Source organism: Aythya marila (assembly GCF_965140915.1).
Source record: "Aythya marila genome assembly, chromosome: 8".
Lineage (NCBI taxonomy): Eukaryota > Metazoa > Chordata > Aves > Anseriformes > Anatidae > Aythya > Aythya marila.
Genome location: NC_139049.1, coordinates 22,968,105 through 22,988,164, shown reverse-complemented (window position 1 = coordinate 22,988,164; position 20,060 = coordinate 22,968,105). Strand labels below are relative to the sequence as shown.

The following is a 20,060-nucleotide window of genomic DNA, read 5'->3' as shown; positions in this document are numbered from 1 at the left end:
CTGAGTAGCAAAGAGAGCCGAGGACTTGGAATAATTCCTGAATGAAAGTTTCACGCTAAAAACCCACAGCGCTGATTTCTGACCCTGTCTCACTCTCTTTGCAGAGGCTTTATTTAGTTCCTGTCCTTTCGCTTCTGGCTGGCGGCCAAGGCAGGGAGCAGGCCAGGGATGGTAGCGCTGATTATCTTCATTTAGTAAAAAGAAGAGGGTTACAGAAAATAAGTGAGTACAAAATAGTGGGAGTAAAGGGCACGGGGAGGAGGAGGGGGGATGCTGGTCCAGGAGAGAGGCACCAGCTTGGTGCTGGGTCTCTGTGGGGCACTAATGGTGCATATCTTATACTGGCCTTGCCCTGTGTCACCTGGCAAACCTGATTTTTTGGGATGGTTGGGCATGATCGGTGTTGGGCTGGGGTAGAGGGACAAGAGCAGCAGCCCCAGAAAGCTGCTCCCTGCTCCAGAAATGCTGAGGGGCTGAGAGGAGCTGCTCCCAAAAGGAAATGACCCTCAAGGGAAGGGGTTTCAGCTCACTGGGAGCTGACTGCCTGGTGCAGAAGAGAGAAGCCGAGGTGAGTCACTCCCCGTCTCCAAGCCTGAAACATTAAAACCATTTTTTTATCAAAAGAAAATTAAATCTCATGAGTCAGAGAGAAGAAAAAAAAAATAAAAGGATTTGCCAGAGCAGAAGATGCTGCTGGGTGACTCGCAGGCAGACAGAAGGAGCATTTGCTCGGCGGCCCAGGAGAGTACATCTCCTCTGCCACTCCTCCGCTGCACAGAGCGCTGCCATTCGTCTATTTTTAATAGCAGTGACACAGGCAGTGAACTGCCTTCAAGGCTGGGAGTTTGTCGTCCTTCCCCTGCGCATCTGTCCTGACTCAGCTCCTCTCCGAGGGCTCTGCGCTGCTCCGTACCCTGGCGGAGGAAGAAGGGGAAAGCAAAGTGGGTACAAAAAAAGTAGATTGGAGAGCAAAGGCTCTCCCAGGCGCAGGGTCAGCCCTGTCCCACCACCCCATTGCTTGCACATCCTTGTAGCCATCCAGCTTGGCACCACTCCATAACCTCAGCACCACCAGCAGCTTGGCTGGAGCCCTGCTATGGCACCATGGCAGCGTGACGGGCCCTGAGCCCCAGCCAAGGCAGCAGATGGCCACGACGAGCAGGCTGGGAGGACGAGGCTGCAGCACCGGTCACAGCATGGCAGCTGCCTAGCCGGGAGTACCCATCTGTCCCAAAACGAGCTCTCTTTGGTTCCTCATGCTGTTCTCAGCCTCCAGTGCTGGCTTGCCCAGCTTTGTGGAAGAGGAGAGTGGAGGATGCTCTGACAGGGGATGCTGCAGCATGGCTTTGTACATGAGGATGTGCTGGTTGCCTTGTCCTCATCGGTGGTGGGACAGCATCACTGTACTCTTTACCACACATTTAAATCCTGGTGTAGGACGCAGCGTGCAAGCAGCCCCACAGAGCCCTCCCTGTAGCTGGGAGGGTGGCTGGGACATGGTGAGGAGCACATGGTCCAAACACATTCCCTGCCGCATGCTGCCCTGCTCGGAGCAGTGGGAAATGCTCTCTCATCCGTGAACGACCCTCACCTTGGTCTGCAAAGGCCATCTGCAAGGCAGGCAGGGGTGGGAGGATGCTCCTGCAGGGCAGCCTGTTGGGATGCTTTTTGAAATCTCAGGGGTTTGGCTTGTGACTGTGAGCCTACAGGGATCCTTACTTGCAGCTATCCCATGAAATGTCCGCCTAGCACAGGGCAGGAAAAGGGACAGTGTTGACATTAGGCAAGGGGCAAATTCCAGGCAGTCCCTCTGGGACTCTCTTGCCTGGCTCCCATGAAATGACTTCAGATTTATCCTGGTGTCTAAAGAGGATGTTTTTGCTTGATGGGCTTCATCACATAAAATACTTCATGGGTTAAGTCACTAAAATGCCTGCTCTCATCACAGTGCTGTGAAGTTACCCACTACCTAGTTCCCCTGGGAAGGTAGAAAGGCAGCCCCCTTTGCTCAACGCTTTTTAATTTTGGCCCCCACAAAACCTCCCTGCTGGGGACAACACTTGCTCTGCTGTCGTGGAAGCAAACTTGTGTGGCTTCATTGCAGCATCTTTCTCCTTGGGAAGGAGAAACCTCCCAAACTTCTCCGCCTCCGGGGCATTTCCAAAGCCCAGTGGAAGGGAATTCCCCCTCCCGTGATCTCATCCACATCTGGTGCCTGATTTTATTGCCACCCTGTGAGTGGCAGTAAAATCCTTGGCTGTTCTTTTGCCAGACCGGTTGTATTTATAAAGCCAAAGTGATCTGTCTGAGGGAGAGTCAGACCGAGAAAGCGGTGGAGCAGACCGCAAGCCACAGACCTGCTTTTTGGCGTAGCTGATCTTTGCGTGGGGCAGCCAGCCCAGGGCAGGGGGAGGAGGGAGGAATACCTGCTCCGAGCTGAGCTCCCTGCCCTGTTCCCAGGCTGCGAGACCCTTCGATGCAAGAGGGAGATCACTAGATCGAAGTACACCGCGACATCCGCAAGACTTTTCCTTTGATATATCTCTTTGAAGTGTCTTTTAATACGGTGTTCATTTTTCTCTCTCCAGGAAACAGAAGGAGACTAAAAAAGCCACCCATCTTCTGCAGATATTGAGGCCATGGATTTGTTGGGTATTTCTGCCGGCTGCAAGGAAGGACGGGGGACTTCCTTAGACAAAGTTTCTGCGGTTGCTGTACGTGCACGTGTGGTCATCAGCAAAACCCATTCTTTTGTGCTTTCAAAACACAAGCCTTGCCTTTGAGATAAGGTGGTAGCAGTGTTCATAAGACTATCCCATCTCCCAGGCCTTCTCAAAACATGGATTGTTTGTGATATAAATCACAGGATCTCATGCAGTGTTGTGTGTTTCCAGTTGTGATTTAACTTTACTGAATCACACTGGCATATATTAATGCTGCTACTTTGCACCAGCCCATGGGATAAATGCTTATTCCTGGTTATTACCAATAAGACATTTGTAGACCAAAAACAGAAGCCACTAATATCTTGCCTGGAAAGCAGAAAAAAGGTGATATTTATGACAGGGAACTGGGGAAAGATAATTCATTTGCTTTAGTTCTGGGATTAGATCCCAAAAGGAGAAGTAATCAAAACCTGCCACCAGATGTCATCTTGCAGCTGACTAATAGCTTCCAACGCAGCCGGGACTAGGGGCACAGTGAGGTGAAACTGGAGGGCACCGACACTTAAACAGGGCACAGAGCAGCAGGGATCCCTGCAGTCATTTAGAGAATGGCCACGGAGACTGAGATGTTTCAGTGCTTGCCCTGTAAAGTCTTTTCAACTCGCTTGGACAAATCCCAGCACCATGTGAAGTGCAGAAATTTAACTCTAAAAAATAAGTCCTAGCAGAAGATACAGACTGATCCGAGTAGTTCCACCTGTTCAGTCACAGATTAAAATACGGTGGGTATGCTGATCACTGTTTAATGGCTTAATTACAAAAGCTTCACTGCACCCTGTGCTCAAGCTGCCATTAGAATAGATGTTTGCAAATACTTGTTATTTAGCATTCGTGAGTGTGGGAAAATCACTGCATGGGAAATCCAGAAGGAAAATTAAATAAATTAAAAAAAAAAAGCTACTTTTTTTTCCACGCAAACCACTGTTAATCTGTTACCTGTACAGAATTTATTACTTTTTTTTTTTTTTTTTTTTTTTTTTTTAGTTAAATTTATGTAGAACATCTTACTGTAAACTTGTGTGAAATTCAAAGACTGAATTCAGTCAATAAATTGCAGGTTCGGGATTTTATCCCAGCTGCAAGGGCAAGACTCTGTTCACTGTTATCTCTAGAGCCGGTGCCGATGTTTCCAACACCAAAGTCCCCCAAGTGTGTTTTGGATCAAGCTGAAAAGTTTAGATGCAAAATTAATGATGGATAGGGGGAAAATAGAACTTATTTTTAATATGGGAAGGGTGAGCAGCGCGTTCTTGTCTGAGAACCCTTTTGGTTATAGCTCCTCCACTTGTAATTGTTTGGGATTCTTTTTGTTTGAATACAAGACTCTACAACAGACGAACTTTTTAATTTACTTTATTTTTTATTTGTTGAGTTTCAGTAAAAGTAGCTCAGATATTGCCAAGAATGAGGTAAGGGAAAAAAAAACAAAAACAAACAAACAAACAAACAAAACAAAACAAAACAAAACAAACAAACAAACAAAAAAAAACATCAGTTTTGGTTAAAGGCCGGGGCAGGAGGGGGCCGTGAGGCGCTAGGGCAATGGGGGGGGGGGGGCCGTGCCCAGGCCGTGGGGCCTCCATGAGCACCTGGGCCCGCTGACAGCTTCACGCCCACCGCTCCCTATAAACACGCGGGGATTGGCTCTCCTGCCCGCCCGTCAGAACGTGCGCCGCGCTCTTACTGGCTAGCTCTCTTATTTATAACCCGCCCACAGGGGCTGGCCAATGAGAGCGTAGCGCCCTTAGCAACGCCCCTCTCTCTTTCCTGCCGCTGGCTCCTGCTATCGTCCTGGGAGTTGTTGTCCCTGCTCCCGTTGGTTGAGGTACCTGCCACTCAAGCGCCCCTTAGCCAATTAGAAAAGAGCACTCACGTGGATTACCTGCGAACCCCTCCGCGCCTGCCTTCCCCTCCTCCATTGGCCACACCCCGCCGTCCATCAACCCTCTCCGGGCTCCGATTGGCTACAGGGGAGGGCGGTGGGTGTCGGGGTGCCGCCCCGCCTCCGGGGGCGGCTCAGTGGCGGTGGCGGCGGCGGCGGAGGCGGACGCAGAGGGAGGAGCCGCGACGCTCCGCGGCCCCCGCGCCCCGCAGCCGGGCTCGCTCCTCACATGGGGCCCCCTCGCCTCCCCTCGGCGGGCCGCTGAGGAGCCGGGCAGGCCGCCATGACAGCCCCCGCCGGCCGCAGGCCCCGCTGGCGCCGCCGCCGCTGCTCAGGTAACGGCCGGGGGGCGGGGGGAGGCCTGACCCCGGGCGTCAGGAGCCGTGAGGGGACGCTGAGGGCTCGGGGGGAGCTGCCCGGGGGTCTGCGGGCGGCGGGTGGGCCCCCAGGGGGAGGGGGTGTCCCTGTGACAGGGGGTGTCCCTCTGACAGGGGGTGCCTGGGGGGCTGGCAGCCCCTTGGAGAGCACCCCGCGGGGTTTTATTAGGTTTATGTCCTCCTAAAAGCCCTTACGGGTCGTGTTTAGGCTCGCTTTTGAGCAGCCTGCACGCTCCAGCTGGAATAATTTCTTCCCAGCTCAGCTTCTGGTGGTGGTCGGGGCCGTGGGGTGGCTTCGCGGGCTGCAAAACCACCGGGTGCGTGGTTCCAGGGGGTTCACAGGCGCTGGAATTTACAGCCTGCGATAAGGTGTTTTATGAGGAGCTCCGGTGTGCCCAGTGGGTTACTCGTCAGGGTGGCAATTTAGTCACCAGATCTGGGAGTTATTGGTGCATGCCGTGCTCTGACAGGCCGGTGAAAGTCTCGCTCCTGGACTTGTGCAGGACGGCGCTTCAGCCATCGTGATTCTTTATGCAGGCGACTTTGCAACTGCACGGAAGAAACGCAGGGCTGAGGGAGGGGGATGTTGCTTCTGTGCCTACTGCAGGAAAGAGTGAAGCTTGTGGTTCCCTTGCATCACAGGTTTCCTTTTTTCCTGTAGCTAAGAACCAGGCGTTTGCACAATGACCATGCTATGAGGATAAAATCAGAAGCTTTGCGTCTTGCAGCCCGGCACAAAAAAAGTGCTCTTCTAGGCCAGATCAAAAATGATCACCATTTGTATTTTTTTTAAAGTTATTTTCCTCCTTATTAGCTCCTTAGCGTATTCATTTCATGTTGTGTATTTGTCAGTAAGTACATCTGATAATCAGCTGCTGTGTCCTGGTGGCTCCATCTGTTGTCTGCTGCCAAGTCCTCTTTTTGACTTAGTTAGTAAGCTTCTTTTCGTATGGCCCTGTCACTTTTTCTTAAGTTGAACACATTTCTGGTAGTGGCTAGGCCACTTTTTTATGTGGTTGTCCCCGTGCTTGCACTGGAGAGCTGTAACAGCTTTTGCAACCAGCAGGGGATTTGCTTGAAATAACTTTGCTTTTGAAGCCTGACTTCATACGCTCCGGGTCTGTGGCTCACAACCGTGAGTTATAGATTTCCCCTCGGTACCCGAGGTGCTTCAGGTTGATGTGTAAATACCACCAGACTCTGGTGTCTCCAGTAACTCAGCAGCAGGTTTGGGATGTCCTGTTGTCTAAAAGGTCGTAAATGAATTATCAGGGACCCTGTTACTGTCGTGTTTGTGCTGCCAGTACCTGCTGTAGACATGGTACTGGGTGTCTTGCCCTGATGGGTTTTCTCACTGGCCGCACCGAAACAGCGGAGCATTGCTTCCTGCCTGCCCTGAGAACCCCTGCAGACAGCTCTCGGCCCTCAGCTATAAACCTGGTGGGGCGGCTGGGGAGACTCCTTGATTACGGAGGTGTTAAAGGGAATCGAAGCCTTTTTATTTTATGCTGGTCAGGAGCTCAGCAAACGTCAGCCTGCTGCATCTTGGCATCTTTGCTAAGCTCCGTAGAAGCGTAGGGAAAGCCACTGCTTTCGGGATGTCCTGCAATTTTCATGTTTTCTTAGGCAAAGAGGATATATTAAGATGGTCTGTTTGAAGCAGCAGCTGTGTGTGATGGTTTGACCCTGCGACTACGCTGCCCGTGCGTTGGTGTGACTGCAGCCAGGCGAGGAGACAAACAGATTTTTGCGAGGCCCGTCTGTACGGGTTCACTTTTGTTTTGTGTTTGGACCCGAGAAGCTGTTGGCAATTCCTTACTGTGGGCATAAGGATTGAGTGTTTTTTGTTGTTTGTGTGTTTTCCAATTATTTGCCTTCTCAGTGTGTGCCAGGCTTTATGCCCGTGCTTTATACGAGTATTTTTAAACCTACGGTGTTGGTCTCGAAGCCCAGGCTTTGCAGTAAGTTAACGTCTCGTCTCTTTCTGGTTTCAAACTTGGCTGCAGTCACAAAATAAATGAACTGTTTGTTTCAGCTCAGCCTCTTGCAAGGTTTGTTTGTGTTACAAAACCGTGGAGCAGCTTAGCAGGCTCCCAGTTTCTGGGCTGGTGTCGCCGTCCCTGGGCTAAGGCAGGTCTCCTCTGAGGAGCGCCAGCCCTGGCCGTGCTGCGGGGGGGCTGGTCAGAGCTAGGAACTATCCCCAGCAGGGGAGATGCGATTAAAGCAAAATATCACCAAAATGAAAGTAGAAAACGATGGGGTTTTCACGTTCAAGTGTCATGTTGTGACTCAGACTTAAGGCTGGACGCTGTGACTTCCCCCAGTCAGCAGTCAGAAGAGATTTCGGCATCAGGATGAGCTGGGCCAAATGCAGCACGAGCCCTTCTGTAAATATTTGAAGTTACCTTTCTCCCAAAGACAAGAAGCCAAGGTAGGGACAAACCAAACACCGTCCCTCTGTTAGGACAGCGAATGACAGCAGTTAGGAACAAAACTGTGGAGAGCTTGGCTCTCTTTACCAATGCAGCTTGATTTCTTATGTTTTGCTCCCCCCCCTGCACCTTTTTTTCCCCTCTCCTCCAGGCTAATGACCTCAAAGTCAATTCAGTCTGGAAGATTTTGTTCTTTACAATCCTTTGAAGCTTTTCTGAAGTTTGCAAGTTCCTAGAGGGAATTCTCCCCCCTCGCCTCCCAGCTCTGTTGTTGAGTGGCACTTGCCAGCATAATTCCTCCCTGGTTTTGTAATGCTGGGCTTTTAAACTCCATCAGACTATGGGTTTAAACAGTTAACTCTTGGCAAATGTCTTATGTCAAAGCTTTGGCATCTTGCTCTTCAGAAAACCTTTTCAAATTAATAACATGCATCCACCAGATTTATGGCTTTCCAGGCTGAATGCCTAGCGACAGTCCTCTGTGTCTAAAAATGGCTGTTGTTGTTGGTAGGGCCATCTTTTAGGAAACTTTGACTTTTAAGTGCAAACATGCACGTGTTGTGAAGATACTGGGGACGAAAAAAGTGTTGGTAATGAGTTGAAATGGCTTTGGAGGGATCTTGTTTTGCACCCTGGGGCATTAAAGGGATGCTGCTGAGGCTGAGAAGCTCGATCTGTTTTTATGTGTAGGAACAGTATGAAATGCTAAGCACTGGCTAATGTATCTCACTTGTTCATTTTGCGTTGGTGTGTGGGATACAACTTGATGTGCTGTTGTGGGGTTTCCATCCTTACGTGTTTTCAGGCTTAGACATTGGTTTTGTAAGCCAACCCCCTCATTAACCAAATAAATGCTGGTAGTGTTTGTGTTTATAGTCTGTTCCGCAACTCAAAACCCGATGCGTTCGTGCAGTGGAGAAACTGGTCTTAACGTACTCCTAACTTGGTTTGGTTGTTTCTTGCTTCAAGGTTTGTTTTTAGACGGAGAAATTAAAATGTGGTAGAGCATGAAACCTAAATTTGTGCTTTTCAGCAATATGCCGAGCGGATGAGCGGGGCAGGTACGTGTTTTGACAAATGTGTTTCTAAAACATTTTGGCTTGGCAGAGCGGGGTGCATTCTTGTTGTGGTAAGGATGTCAAAAAAAAGCGGTCTGGAAGCTGGAAAATTTATTGGGAACTGTTTTTAAGAGTGCTCGGTGTCTTTCTTAACTGGTCCTAGAGCACAGCTTGAGAATCTTTGAGCTGAACTTTGATATTAAGGAACAAGCAAACAAACCCGACAGCCTTTAGATCTGCAGCAGGTCGGTCTTGCATTCTGCTCGGTGCACTTTAATTAATCATACAAGGTAGTAAATTAAAGTACCTCAGACTGATTTGACAGTCAATTAAACCTTGGTTGATTTGACTGAGAATGTGATCATTAGTGTAATTGGCCAAAATGACAGGAGGCCTGCTTGGAAGTGTGCCCACTTGAAATTTTCCTCTAATTCTGTGTCTGCAATCCTGGGCAGAAAGTTGGACAAACGGAGCTCTACCCTAATAATTTCCGAGGATTTCGTGTGGCTGTCTGGAAAGAAGGCAAGCTTTAGCAGGCAGAAATTGAAGGGACGGGTTACTGGGGAATCCAGATGGCAAACCCTTTGGGGATTTATGTTGTGTGAAGTGCTTTGAATCTCTTCTTTCATTGTGAGATTTGTACGGAGTTTTGCGGAGTTCGCCATGTGATTTCAATCAGAAGGATGTGTATGTGTGAGGGTGGTGTGTTTTATTTTTATTTTATTATTTTTTTTGTAGATTAAGCAGGGTATATGGGGAGCTGATCTTTTGTTAACGGTATCTGGATGGTTAAGACAGAGGTAGCTAGAAAATGGCAATCTTAGTGTCTCATTTTTTGGGATATATCTTGATGTAGCTCTGATCTGTTTGCTGGGCCGCAATGCAGGTGGGTTGTTTCACTAGGTTTGGGGGGGGTGTCTGCAAAAACTTCAGGGTGCACCTCATGGGAGTCATGGCATTGAGTGTCAGACTGGGCGCTGCTGGGGCAAAAGCTTGCTCCTTCCCTTAAAAAGCTCCTAGTCCAGGTGGGTGCTGCTCTGCGAAGTGCTGAAGCATTGCTTCTTCAAGTCCAGCAGGCCTCTTGGTCAGTCTCCAAACATGCTTGCCTCTTGTTCCAGAAAACGACTTGTTAACACCATTGTTTCCTGCCGCTCCTCCTTCCACAGATAGTTCTTTCTTCATCTCCCTGAAAAGCAACCAAACGTTAGGTCGCTGCTCTCAGATCAAAAAGAATTATTTAAGCACGCTTGGAAGATCCTGGGCACCTTCTCTGCAGCTGAGGAGCTTCCCTGGGCTATTTTGTCTCCCTGGGGAAACAGAGTGGGCTTTGTCTTCCCGTGGTGCTCCTGTACCATTTCCAGACCTTCAGGGCTCGTGAGGCAGGAATATGAGGTCAGAAATTGGATCCTGATCTTCTCTGTGGCAGCCAGCCACGCTATAACATTAGATGATGTAGTGCTAGCATCTGAAAAGCGCAGGAAGCTCACGCATGGGGGAGTCTGCACATAAAGTTCTGTAGGAATACCGCAATGTGGGATGTGAGAGATTAAATTTTCTTAAACAGGCCCTGGTAAGGGTGTCTTATAACATCCTCCCCATCCTGACCCTCATTCGGAGAGGTGAGTTTTAAGATATTTGAAATTAACACCACCACAGACCTTGGGAGAGGGGGTCGGGGGTAGAGTTTTTGTTTCTTCTCGGAGAGGACAACATGGAAATGAATTCCATGCAATTCAACAGAGCTGATTCTGAAGGGCTGTGTGCCTTTCTGACGGGTTGGCACAGCATCTCCGAAGGATACGCTGCATGCAAGATGTGTACAGCAGGCCTGCGGCGTATTCAGAGGACAGCTGGTGCGCCTCTGTTTTTGAGATGCTCTTCAAATTTAGTGCATTGTTCAGGTTTTGTACATCTGTGTACATACAAGCATAAGTGCCTTGTCTGCTCCCTGCTTTGTGATTATTTCGTCTGCCACTTCATTAAAAAAAAAAAAAGTTTGCTTTCCCCTTCCAGTTTTTCATTCACCCTCAAAAAAAAAAAAAAATGCCCTCATTGTGAGTGCTCACTTTGTTCAGGTTTTGTAGGGGCTTCACTGAGTTGCTGTAAATGAACAGTTAAGTGTGGAAAAGATGAATAACCTCCTGACTCTAAGGTTTAAAGGGAAAAAAAAAAAGTAGGCCACCTGTCAGGTTTGCCAATCCAACTTGGATTTGATGGGCTCCAGAGTCATCCTGATTACTTCATCATCCTCTTACACAGAGAAAAAAAATTCCCTCGGTGTTGTTTTTTCTTTCTTTTCCCCCTTCGTACTTGGCAAATGTATCTTATTTCCTGTGTTTTCAGTTGAACTGAAATTAATATAGCTTTAAAATTGTGTGCGTAGAGAATTGTTCTGGCAGTTTTGTACAAGAAGCCTTTGTTTTTGTAGCAGGATTGTTGATCGTTTTCACAAATTCGGGGACTAGATCTTTAGCATGTATAAACTTGTGTTTTCACTAGTTAAGAAATTGGTCTTGGAACATTCATACATGTAGGTGGTGGAAGTTTTTAAAAAAACAACAACAACAACAACAACAAAAACAACAAAGCTTTTGGTGCTCCAGCTACTGTTATTGACAGCTAATAATTTTGTTTAAGTCAACTGAAAGTTGATCTGTTTTCTTGCAATAGCACTAGATTGGTCACCAACTGCTACCGAAGTAGCATAGAAGGTAGCATTTTGTGGATTTCCTACTGCTTAGTTGTTTGCTTTAGCAACCAGAACTTAAATAGTGTGTGTGTGTGAAAGCCCTTTGTTATCATTTAAAGTTTTGAGCTCCAAACTTATTTCTTAATAGCCAAAGAATAGATATTTCCAGGACTCTAAAGGAAGAGTTCATTAGATTGTCCATCTTTTTTAATGATGCTCTGTGGATGGTTGTGTGTGTATGTGTTTTTTACACCTACTTGGATATCTTCTGCTTTTCTCATTCTCTTACACTGGTTAAGTTGTGTTGAAGTCCTATCAAACGTGATTAGGTATTTTTATAATAATGACGATCTCAATTTCTTGTGTTTTAGCTTCCAACAAGAGTAGAGAAGCCAGCAAAGTACCTAAGATGTGAGAAGTCCTCCCTTAGCAGAAGACAAGCCTGTTTTCAAAATGGACCGAAGTAAGCGGAATTCAATAGCAGGATTTCCACCACGCTTGGAGCGCGCTGAGGACTTTGACGGTGGCACTGGAGGAGATGGGACTGCATCCCAGATTGGAAGAGTTTGGACCTCTTCGTACAGAGCCCTGATAAGTGCCTTTTCCAGACTTACCCGTCTTGATGACTTCACCTGTGAGAAAATCGGCTCTGGTTTCTTCTCGGAGGTGTTCAAGGTGCGTGTTTAGTTCTTCCCCTCGTGGTGATTGTTTTGTGTTTGGTGCTGAGAAGTATAAGAGCATTAACAAAAGTACTTCTTCGCTGAAGTTGGCTGTTCTTGTATTGGCTTTACTTAAGTGATGAAGAGCTTGCAGGACTCAATTGTTTCCTTTGTCCCTCTTCCAGCTGTTTTTTTATCACTTGTAAGTTATTTGGGGAGTTGCAGAAGCTATTTGCGAGAAATAATATGAGCTAGAAAATAACTGGCTTATCTTTGGTCCCTGCCACATATTGTTGTGTTTGTGTAGTGTATTAAACCCCAGTGGTTATTTGGTTCCCTCTTATTTAAGTTTGGATGTCTTTAATGTAGCTCAATTATTAAGTTTGTGAGATTGTTCTCATTCCTTTGCCAGTTTTTTGACTCACAACTCAGGATGTGCCAGTGTTAGGAGATCTACACGTAATTACTGAGTTTGAAACAACAAAATTTGTTGCGCTGCAGTTATAATACATTCAGCTACTGCTCTGTTCCCTTTGCTTCTTGTTATGCCATACCTCTAACTTAAATAATCAGATTGCTTCATAGTAAATAACGTGAATAAGAAAATCAGAGATTGTCAGTGACTTGCTGCTACAGTATCTGGAAAGTGGTTAAGGACATGGAAAAGCAATTTGTGTCACTGTACAGGCAGTTCCCGTTTTACAGTGCTAGTAGCATTTCTTATGTCTTGACTGTTCTGGTAAGGTCTATTCTAGAGGAGTAGGATATTGAGTTGACTTCTAGGCTTTCAGGCACTGCAAAAATAACTTGTTTCCTTGCCTTAGTTCCTGGTTTTAAATGAACTCACCCTCCAACTTGTTTCCATTTCAGTGAAATGCCAGAAAATGTCTCGCGGTGTATTGTGTCCATTCCATGATATTTCATGTGATTTTTTTCTTTAAGAATTTAAGTCAAGAAACATCCAGCTTTACTGCTGTGAATAGATATGTGAATTAGAAAAGGAAAATTATTTTTGCTTTTTTAATTGCTCAAATACATTCCCATCTCTGTATGTATATCTCCCCTTGTGTGAAGGTAATTTTTTTTTTTTTTTTGCTTTAGCTAGATATATGAAATTTAATTTCCCCTAACACAAGTTTTTATTTCTGAAGTCCCTTTTCTTGTTTTGAAATAAAGTTTTGTTTGTTGGGACTTCAGAAAGTGAAGTCAAACAGCTGCATGTGTGAACAGATTTACTGGGTGAAATAAGCAACTTTCTGCTGTGAGGAACATCATGGAAAAGTGCCCTGAGGCAAGATGCTTACATATCTAGCAGAAAGGTACAGTATTACTGATCATTAGGAAACAAAAGTGGGTGGATGGGGAAATGGTTAAAAGCAAATATAACTTTCTATCACACAGTTATTGATTTATTAAGAACATCTTATTTTAAGAGAGCATTTGTTTCAGTTCGGTAGTGGCATATGGAGGTACACGTCTGTTTGAGAACTTCTGTTGGGTGAGAGAAATCCTTGATACCTGATTTACCTTCCAGTGCCTAAAGAAGTCAGCTAACCTTTAAAAAGCTTTTCCCTGCCATTCCTGCTTGCAGCAGAACTAAGCTAGGCATCTCCTGGGGTAAGTCAGCCATCAGCAGCATTACTCTAAGAGCTGGTGGTAATCTGGGTATCTGGTGTCTGTTTTTCTAGAAACAGCTACAGACCTCCTGCAGGGAAGCAACGAGTGATAAAGCTTTTTCTTTCACATCAGTTTCAAAAAAATGTTCTCCCTTCACTTTTGGCACAAACGGGTGAGAATGCATTACAACCTTGTCTTAGATGTGGTTCCACACTTACTTAGGCAGGTTTCTGTTTTGCTAGTTTATCAGCCTGACCACTTCTGTCACTAATCTGACTGTGCTGATGATCAGATTTCATGCAAGAACCTTGATGTGCTTCCAGGAAAGGAAGCCTCATGGTTTGACACAGTCAAAGTTCAGGCTGATCTGCAGGCTCCCTGGTAAGCGATTGAACTTGAGAAGAATCCATGATAGTTCCAAACTTGCTGCATAAGTAACTTTACGAAGCAATGAAGCTTTCCCTTTAAATTAGTGAAAGGTATCTCAGGGAAAAAAATGTCACCAGAGCTTTTTCAATTATGTATTTGTCTATTGTTTTGTGAGCATCACGCATCAGGTTTGCTCATGTGATTTAACGAAGAATACTTGCACTGTTTTGAGGGTTTGGGATTTTTCTTTTGCTACACAACTGACAATTGTTTTCAGTGATTTGTTCCCTTCAATCCTTTTCTGCGGAGACTCCTTTTTTAATATAATCTTTCAGAGTGGATAGAAATTGCCTTCTCTTAATTTGGGAATATGAATACATCATAGCATCGGTGGGTGTATGTTAATGGTTTTATGTCCTATGCATGTTTTTATAGCATTTCTAGGGCACCTTTACTCACACAAACTAAGCTTTGTGGTTTATTCAGCATGAAATATTATACTGGCCTTTTGATTTTTGTTTGCTGTCATTGTAGCAATTCAAATTCACCTGAATGCTGTATATTGTAGAAATTACTTTAGAAAAGCTGAGCTTTATCAAACACTAGTAGTAGTCTAGTTTGAGTCAGCCAACTGACTGTTTCCTGTTGTAGTTTTCAATGGCAAGTGCAGAACATTGATGTTTGCTTTTAAATTGAACTAGGCAAAGGCTGTTTGTGTAAATGTTCATTTCCCAGCCGTGATCCTAGATCTTTAAATTCTTAGCTGGGAAGACTAGTAAAGACTGATGGAGCTATAAGTAATTGTGGGGGAGATGAACATTGTGCTGAAACTAAATACTGCATGAGGAGATATTTTATAATGTATGTTAACTGCATGTATTGGAACAGCGGTTGGACTAAAATCCTTGATCCTCCATTCACATAGATCTTCTGCTTCAAAGCCAGTAATAAATATTCAAGTTCCTTTAGGGGTTCTTGTTGGCTCTGTATTCTGTAGCTGAACTTCTAAGGGAGACTGGAAATACTTTTGATACTTTGAATGCTGAAAGAGGACAGTTTATTTTTTGCCTGTACAGGGATCATAGATCCAGTAGAGAGTTGTACAGGTTCAAGGCTGCTTGTGTTTGTGTGTTGGGAAGTTCGTGTTGCTGTACAGGTGTGGTCACTGGAGAATTTGAAGTTTTTTGACTGTTAGAAGAAGCATGGTGAAGTCTTCTGACATTCAGGGAAGAACGCATGGTTTTTCCTGGGCAGTCCTGGATACTAAAATTATTTCAGTGCGGATAGTTCTTCTGTTTTAAGTATGCTTGGCCATCTAATTAGCAGTACTGTCAGAAAATAATTCCAAAAATAGGAGCAAAATATTTTTTGTGTCACTCTAGTTCTGTTGTACAGGGCTACTTCATTGCTATCGTAATGATGGGCTTGCCTGTTCAAAGCTCCCCCCTCCAATAGCCAGGGAGGTGGCATATAACAGGGAGAAAAGTGATCTGTTTTTGTCAGGGAACTTGCTTTGACAAACCTGAAGCTAGTTTAACCTTAGAAAGATTATCCTTGGGATAAGCAGAGGGTAATGTTGAAGACAGAACTCAGGTCAACCAGGCCACAGTCTTGACCACCTCGAATCATGCTTTTAACCTGGTAGGAGTTGAGAGAGCTACAATTAGAAATTAATTGTCAGACAAAAAATAATCTGATCTTATGAAATATTCAAAGCGATTGCGTCAGCATCATTTGTGTCTTAAGCATATGCCTGGGAAAGTTGTTCATGTGAGCAGTGGAAAAGGTGCATAATACCTTTTTAAAAAAGTTAATGTTGTTTAATAGTGGATGAGCAAAGGCAAGCATGTGAATATAAAATGTATGAGACGTAATGCAAAATTAATGACCTTCTAGAGCTGAAACATTAAGCAGATGAGCATGGGTGCCTCCAAAAAATGTTTGAGATGGAAATCAGCACTCCTGTTTTGGCTTACATACTGTGGCCTTCCCAGGCTGTTACTGAAAGCACCAAGCAATGGGTTTTGTGCTCCCCTATAACTTGAAATCCTTTCTGCAGAACTTCTGGCTACACAATTTTCCTGTTTTTGCACTTGTGCAGCAAATTTCCCCTACTAATCTCCGCAGGATTAAATTCCTTTTTGTGCTTCAGGGTTGTGAAGAACACTCATATATATTTCTTTTTTATGAAATACTAACTAGTATGGTAATGTACTCAGCTGGTAGTTCTGTTACCTCTGATGGACATTACCCAGTTCAATTCATGTTTTGTACCACTTTGGATGCTATGTCTATAAGGTACAAGGTCATGCTGGTGGGTTTGATCTCTGGATCATCTGACTGTGGTAAATCTGCCAGATCCTGCTGTCTGGCTTTCCCAAAAGTGAGATTCAGAGCTGTATCTTTTTGTGCTTTGTGACTTGATTACTATTTTTCTTGATTGACATTGCTCCATCTATAATTTTCAGGTCTTGAAGAAGAATCTAGTGCAGAAATGTTTGATGTTGAGCAGTAGTCACTTTCCTCTGTTGGCCTTTGGCCTAAATTTGGCCTAAATTTGGCAGAACTTGCTATCTAGAATAAACAATGCAAAGTAAGAACTGTAGAATGGGGTGAATGATGGATTTACTCGTAGGACTTCAGAAACAGAGGTTATGAGAGACAAAGGTTACAGGCTGCTTGACCAAAAAAGTCTATTTTGTTTAATATCTATTATATCTGTGAATATCTATTTTCATGGTAGACTTTACCCATTATGTCTTATGGTTAGACGGGATGTTTGAGAATGAAGGAAGGCATTATGTACTTCTCAAGCAGTTAAGGCTTAGAAGGGATATTAGATGATCTACACTTACTGCCACATAATGAAAGGTCATTACACTATAGCAGTAACTGGTATTTTGGCTAAAGCACACTGGCGTGACATACAATACAGGGTTTGTTTGTTTTTCTTCAATTCTGAGCTGAAGACCGCAAAAGCAATATCAGTGATGCCAGTGCTTAGTGTTTAATTTCCCTGTTGTGAAGTCTCTTTGGCCTGCTAGTCTACCCAGTCATTCTTAGTGTTTCTTGGCGGGGCTGGAATCTTTAGTACCTCTACCTTCCTCACTGTAAAAAATGATGTGCATTATCAAGTTATATTTTGACCCTTTTGATGTGTAACATGGTCCAAATTTGTGTTTTTTTTTTTTTTTTTTTCCTGCCCTGAGATTAACCTTGCTTTTGCAGTAGAGGTTTAAGTTTTTCCACCATCTTCTGCAATATCTTTTTCTTTTTAAAGTGGGCATAAAACTGAGTGTCCTAGTTTTGTTCTTAACAATGACTTGTCCAAACTAGCCTTTTGCTTTGCCACAGTCTTACAACACTCAATACTTGTTATCATAACACACAAACTTGTGTTGTGTTTTTGTTTTATGGGACTCCTACATACATCTTCATGTTGCTGCTCACTGGACGTGGGTCTCCTGCTCTGTAGATACAGCCTTCAGTCTTTGATTCTAGTGAAGCTTTTCATTGGGGTGTGTTACTTTTTGCTCAGATGTGCCTGAGATACGATGTGGCCTTCCCTACTTAGTGAAATAAGGAGAGCAGGGCAATGCTAGAAGGATTTGAATTTCTCTGAGTGGTAGCTGTCGTCAGTGAGCTGGAAGTGAACATGGAGCATTGAGTAACACGAGGCCTAGCTCAGTTCCTCTGGAAGCTCGGTTGAAACTTCCCCATTTCACGCTGCTTTGTCATGCACAACTGTAGCTTGAGCTATCATTCATATTTAACCTACTTACAGCAGCTTACGGCGCAAAGTCAGATGTCTTGCAGAAGTCTGTGTGTTTATGTGTATAGCTATTGTAAGACTTGTCATTTTATACAATGGCTTTAATAAATCTGATCACCAATCTTTAAAATACCGTCCCTTCCCAGCTCTGTTTATTAGAACTCCTGTAGTCTCCTTAGCTGAGCCATGCTCAAGTGCATGTGCTCTGTTCTTGGCAGTTATTTTCAGCCTGTCCTTAAAACTTCCATTATAGGGGATTCTGGAACCTCCTTTGGTGTAGCCAGGCTGTGTTTTTGTTATTATTTAATATTATTATTATTAATCTATCCTTTTATAGCTAGGACTTCCCAGTTTCAGTTGTTTTTACAGCTGGTCGTGTCTGTTTGCTTCTTGGCTCTAAAAGCAACTCCTTACTGACAGAGGGTTCAGTTTTCCTGTGGCATTTAATGGTTTATCATGTCAACAGAGGCCTTCTTCCAAGACTAAAATGTCTGTGAATGTGTGGAAGGAGGAAGGGAGTACTATTTGAGCAGTTTTATAAATGAGTCTGTAGAAAAGGGAACACCAATTTAGATTAAAAGGAGAGGATGACTATTAAAAAAAAAACGTGAAGAAAGGGCAGAAAAAAGGGGCAACAGAAGCTGAATTCATAACAAAGGTGCTGCCTGTTGGCTTTCAGCCCATGCTCAGACAAAATGTGTTGGAGAAAGGATTGGAAACCAGTGGCTCAGTCTGCAGGTAACACTCTCCAGAACCGGAGTCTTCATTAACTCAGGTTTTGACAGACTATCAGACAGTGCAATATATGAATTGTCAGTGTGCTTTACATCTAAATGCAAGGCTGTGTGTTATTGCCGGGCTCATAACTAGTACAGAGCTCTCTCCTATTGCTTGAGGGTGTCCCCTTCTGCAGGACAAGGCCCCAGCTTGCTCCCAGGACTGCATGAGCTGCTCCTTACTGCCTCTGTGTGCACCTGCTTGCTGTGTAAAAGGGATGTCAGGTCTTCGGGACAGTCAATCCAACACCTTTTGGTAGCCCTGAATTCTTTGAAGAGGGGAAAGGGATTAAATGTCAGCATAAATCAAGGAGGTCCTGAGCATTCCAGCAAGAGATTTTTTTTTTCAGTCCTAACATACCCTCTTGGTTATTATTTCAGAACTTTCAACATAAACAACCCTTTCTGTGTTGCCAGTGTTTATTTGTTAATACCAAGTGAAAGGTTGAATTTGGCTCTTAGTACAACTCTGGCTTTTACTTTTGAACAATTTGACTTTGAGGCCTTGCTACCAAACTTTAAGCCAAAATCACATTCTTCAAGTTGGCATTAGTATCTCCATGAACTTAACTGTACGGAATACTTTTTCTTTAATTTTTTATCCTATGTAGAGCGAGACAGGAAGTCTGCTGGTTTTCTTTATGGTAGCTGTTGTAAGAGAAGTATGAAGAAAGCTCATACAGATGATGGAAAACAGGTCTTCCAGCTGCTTTTTGTACTTCCTCTATAGATTTTTACCATCCCTCTGCCAAGGACTCCTGCTCTCCCAGCTCAACCAGTTGAAGGAGATGTTGTTTATGTGCATGTCTTCATGGGAAACCGGAGTAGCTTAATCTACTTCTGGAGGTTTTTCAGTCCATTGTGGCTTGTGATGCAGCCATTCCCCTCTCACTTCAATGAAATTAATTCTTCAGATGCCTGTGAGTTAGCATCTTCTTTTACAGTAGTCTCTACTGTCAGCTTTTAAAGAATGAAGAGTGACAGATGAAGCTGGTTTTGGTCTGGGATATAGAGGGATGAAGAACTAGATGGCATGAAGTCTTTTCCAACCCTGTGCTTTTGACTTCACAAATCTATAATGCAAAGAAAAACAGGAAGATGTGCAGCATAGGAGGAAGGCCTAAATAGCAATATAAATGCCAAGCTTGACATAAGCAAAATATGTGGAGAGGAATTATGCCTAATAGACAAATTATTTTCTAGGAGAAATTAAGTGCAATTATCTCCAGTATGTTGCTGATGACAAAAAGAAAACTTATTATGGCACTGCAAGTCTAGAGACGTAATGAAAGTTCGCATATGCACTGTGTTAACAGAGCTATGGCTCCAGCAACACTAAACCTCATATAAAAGGGTCTCTAAGACTTGCTTTCTATCATCTGTATGAGCTTTCTTCATGCTTCACTTAAAATGATTGCCACTTTGTATTAAGGAATGAAATAATAGTGCTGTCAATTTAAAAGTTAGAATATCTTTCTGGATTAATAGGCTGTAGGAACCCTGCAAGCTTGAATATGTATCTTGCACAGTTAATTTGTTGCCTGGGTTGGCTTTCTTTTTTTTTTTTTTTTTTCTGAAACTGATTCATAAGGAAGCATTTCTGGTATTCAGGATAAAAATACTCTGAAGGGGCAGCATTGGCATGGCAGTCAGCTGATGATGTGAAATTTCACAACATACGTCAAATCTATCTCACGTGTTGT

At 44.4% G+C, this 20,060-nt stretch overlaps 1 protein-coding gene across 2 annotated transcripts in view; it reads left to right on the top strand.

Moving 5' to 3' along the window:
- The first annotated feature begins 4,766 nt into the window (after positions 1-4,766).
- The window catches only part of TESK2 (testis associated actin remodelling kinase 2), a 75,819-nt gene continuing 60,525 nt past the window's right edge, over positions 4,767-20,060 (top strand). For both annotated transcript variants that reach the window (XM_082765683.1, XM_082765682.1), the window contains exons 1-2: positions 4,767-4,943; positions 11,536-11,839. In XM_082765683.1, coding sequence (XP_082621809.1) covers positions 11,618-11,839 — 222 coding nt within the window. In that variant the 5' untranslated portion in view covers positions 4,767-4,943; positions 11,536-11,617. The remainder of the gene's footprint in view (positions 4,944-11,535; positions 11,840-20,060) is intronic.